Raw genomic sequence first — 4,090 nt, 5'->3', positions numbered from 1 at the left:
TTCCCATCGTTTGAAATAGGAGAGAAGCTTCACAATAGACTCTCCTGAATATCATCTCAATGTTGAGAGTTAATATCCCGTCTCCACCAGTAGAAATAATACCTGAATTTTTTACTAAGCTAACGGATATATCCAAGTAATATCCAAACGATATAACGAGTATATTTTGAATAAGTTCTATATGTAAATCAACTTGTGAGAACGATTATTATACTTTTGTGAAGAATGTCTTTTATTATTGTAAGATAATTTCCAAATTTAATTTTAATATATAATCCTATTATATCAATTCTTCATCTATTTTCTATTTAATTTAGACTAACGAACTTCCGACTAGTACTGCGTATGGTCTTTGATAAAAATGCGTATTATTATATTAATAATATTATTACAGTAATAAAAAAATGACTTCAATTATTGAACATAGCAGATTGGAGAAATGAAACAAATAAATTAATAGGGTCATACTTCTGAGAGAAAAATCAACTGTTAATTATTAAGTTTTATCAATATTTAATTGTTTATTGAAATTTTACTGGATGGTAAAGATGTATGACGCAATCAGCTTGAATAAATTAACCACAAACTTGCTATGCTATATTTAATACATTTTTTACATACATCCTCTACTGTAAGCAACCTTGCCTGCTAGGAAAACTAAAAGGTACTAGATGGGTAGTCCAATTTTGCTTGGATTTGTGACATAGTATGTCCGAGTATGGCATTTGTTTATATATTATCTACGGTATATGGCTATCTAATGAGGCTTAAATCTTTTATCATACTTTCAATTATAATGTGCTAATTGATTAATCAGCGCATTTTAATATGAATCATCACATGGCAAATTAGGCAACTGCTTTCTCACGAATTATTGATATAAAAAGTGAATTTAATTCTGCAATTTACAGTAAATTTATTACAGTAATTTATGCCGCACGAAGTTATATGAAATTAAAGTATTTTTCTTATTGCTCTTATTGTTCTTTTATCCCATGAAGTATAACAATGATGATTTGTATTATAATAATACAACATAAAGGCAATAACATTTCATAATTATCACAAAAGTTTAAACGAAAATTTTCCGAGAGATAGGAGGCTGAGTTTTAACAAAATGTATATATGACTTTTGCAATTTCGTTGAAAATCCATCCGCCATCTGGAAATATTCGGTTATTCAATAACTTTATTATGATAATTTTTTGTTTTAATTTTAAATAATACTTGAGATAGACATCCATCAACAGATATAAGCTCATGCTCATGGAGCCAATATCCAACAAGATATGAACGTATATTCTTTCACACTCAATATATGCTTATTTGTACCAATATATTGCCACTCTTTTTGATCTTCATTAAAACGTTTTCTCAAAATGTGTCAGTATGCAATGTTTACTTGACCATCAATCAGAAAAAACTCGTTCAGACCGCCCACTAATATCGAGCAAGGAGAACGAGCGCGAGAACACTCCACTTGTTTTCTAAAGTTAGTGTTCTAGAGAAATTAAGGCAAACAACAGCCCTCAAAAACGTGTAAGGTATCAAAACATCTCTTGATATCGTAAGGAGAGTATAGCATAGATTCTATTTATCAGCAAAGGCCACCAAAAGAAAGCCTCTCCTTGGATTGGAACTTGATTGAAAGAAGACGGGTTCTCCAAAATACACATTAATTAGAGTTTGCAGCAACAGATGACTACGGTGTGGTCAAATATCTGTAAATACGGTATCTTCAGGATCACAATGATGAAATATTATTATAAAACGCGGAAGATGAACAGCTCCGGAATAATCAAACACGGCCCCTGGTGAGTAACCGTGGAAAGTCAATGGTGTGCAAAAGATGCATTAGTGAACATAATGTTGTCCAATTGTGAAAAAAGATAGGGAAATGGGTGCATTACTTAGCTACACTGTTCTTCGTGATAACTTCATAGACACTTTTTAATGCTATGGCATGGGCAAGTAGAGGAATATATTCTAACCAGACGATGAAAATAAGCAAACGGCCAAAAATTCAAAATTTTGTTGAAGGGTATTTAAGCTACAAGTATGGTAGTGACCTTTCCAGCCTTAGGAACAGTTTTCCATTGAAAACTTGTGGAGTACTGTATACCTCTATCTCGATAATTAGTCTTGAAGGCTTAAGAACAAGGACGAACTTTGGGTCTGAACTAAATCGTCTTAACAAGATGTTAGGCAAGTATTCGTTGAAAAACCTCTCGGAAGTATGCAGTCGCAAGTCTTTTCTATATGTATTATCAGAGAAGCCTCTACTAAATAATAGGGATTAGCTTGGTGATAAAGGAGAAAAGTAAAAGGATCGATTTGTTGGAAAAATTGCATAAGTCAAATATACATATTTGGCAATTTTAACCCCCTGTGTTTCGGATATTTTTTTTGTAAACATTCTCGATATATACATGGATGGAAAGGCTAGACCTTGTATTTTATATCAATGAAGTATCAAGTATTAGTTTAGATAAATAAAATAGATATTAATGTGTTTAGTAAAACACCTCAATTTCATATACATTCGTGCAGCATACTGTATCAACCAAACTTCTCTAACATACCACAGCCATATTATATATATCAAAATGGCCATCAAAATATATGGAATCCCTACCTCGACTTGTGTTCTTCGAGTTATTGCCACATGCAATGCATTGGACATTCCATATGAAATGATCTATATCGATTTGAGAAAAGACGAGCACAAGAGTGATAAATTCTTGAAACTACAGCCCTTTGGCAAAATTCCAGTGATCCAGGACGGTGATTTTTATATCTACGAATCTCGCGCTATCTGCCGCTATCTTATTGCTAAGTACCAGACCAACACCTCTGCACAGCTGATCCCTAAGGATCACCAAGCGGCCGGTCTTGTTGAACAATACATTTCGGTCGAAACCTCTTATTATGACCCAGGTGTTTACAGCTTTGTTAAAGAGGTCTTGTTCAAAAAAATACTTAATCAAGGCGAGCCAGATCCAGCAATAGTCAGTGCCAGTCGAGCCAAGATGATCGAAACATATACCATCTATGACAAGATTCTAGAGGGCAAAAGCTACTTAGTCGGCGATTCTCTTACCTTGGCCGATATTGCTCACTTGCCGTACGGTCATTATGCATATACGACGGGTGCAGAAGATATTTTTGACTCTCCAGAACGCCCTAATTTTGCACGATGGTGGAAGAATATTATTAACCATCCTGCTTGGGTCAAATCTATCTCCAGACAGGACTAGGCTTCTGTCGTATATCCGATTTATAGCTTGAACATTATTATATTCATATTCATCTAGCATAATAAATAAATTAAATAAGCATTCCAATTATTTGGCAGATAATACCCATGGTAACCCTAAACATACTAACAACGATTAATTTTGACAAATTAATAATTGTTAGTAAACGGGATGTTGTTTATTGAATAAACACACTATCCGAGATAAAAATAAATAGTAAGCTAGCAATATGTGAGTTCCAATGGTCTATAGTAGCTTTGAACTTAAGAAGAGTATTGAGCTATTAGAAAATGCAAAATATATTATTATATCATTATTTCATTCTGGTTGAAAATGACCATGTGGCGCAGATTGTGACTGCTATTAAACATTACCCTATGAGGAGTTGATTAGAACATTTAGAGGCCAACAGGATATAACGACAAGGATATACACCTTGGAAAACTCATATAATACTCGGTTGCAATGAAATATAAAAATGTATACTAACAGGGAGGCAAATCTGGCTGAAAGTCGTTTGATCAACCCGGTGCCTTGGTATGGTATGCCAATGGAAGACCCGGTGGGTTGGCTACGAAGTTTTGAAACCGCGGTGAAGGCCAACAACTGGAACGATACAACGGCATGCTAAGATGTGGGACCGTATTGCTTGGGCAATGCGGCTATCTTGTATCAATGTCACGAAGGATATGCCATCGAAGGATCTTTTGCTTTGGCTCGCTTGGGCGTCTTGGCCAGCTCTTCCAGGCTCTTATTCACGCTCATTCATCTGAGGTAATATGCGCCCATTCTTTGATTGCCGCTACTGGATCTGGTGGTAAAAAACTGGGTCG

General features: G+C 34.8%; 1 protein-coding gene across 1 annotated transcript; it reads left to right on the top strand.

The window, feature by feature from the left end:
* Window positions 1–2,606: 2,606 nt before the first annotated feature.
* VTP21DRAFT_11336 (uncharacterized protein) lies at window positions 2,607–3,257 on the top strand (the record flags this gene model as incomplete). Its single annotated transcript, XM_069390770.1, has 1 exon — window positions 2,607–3,257. The coding sequence occupies one exon, from the start codon at window positions 2,607–2,609 to the stop codon at window positions 3,255–3,257; it is 651 nt and encodes a 216-aa protein (XP_069252885.1).
* Between the last annotated feature and the right edge of the window lie 833 nt (window positions 3,258–4,090).

The sequence above is a fragment of the Calcarisporiella thermophila genome (assembly GCF_041956535.1).
Source record: "Calcarisporiella thermophila strain CBS 279.70 unplaced genomic scaffold VTP21scaffold_8, whole genome shotgun sequence".
Lineage (NCBI taxonomy): Eukaryota > Fungi > Calcarisporiellomycota > Calcarisporiellomycetes > Calcarisporiellales > Calcarisporiellaceae > Calcarisporiella > Calcarisporiella thermophila.
The sequence above is the reverse complement of the archived record's forward strand: the minus strand, read 5'-3'. Positions and strand labels throughout refer to the sequence as shown.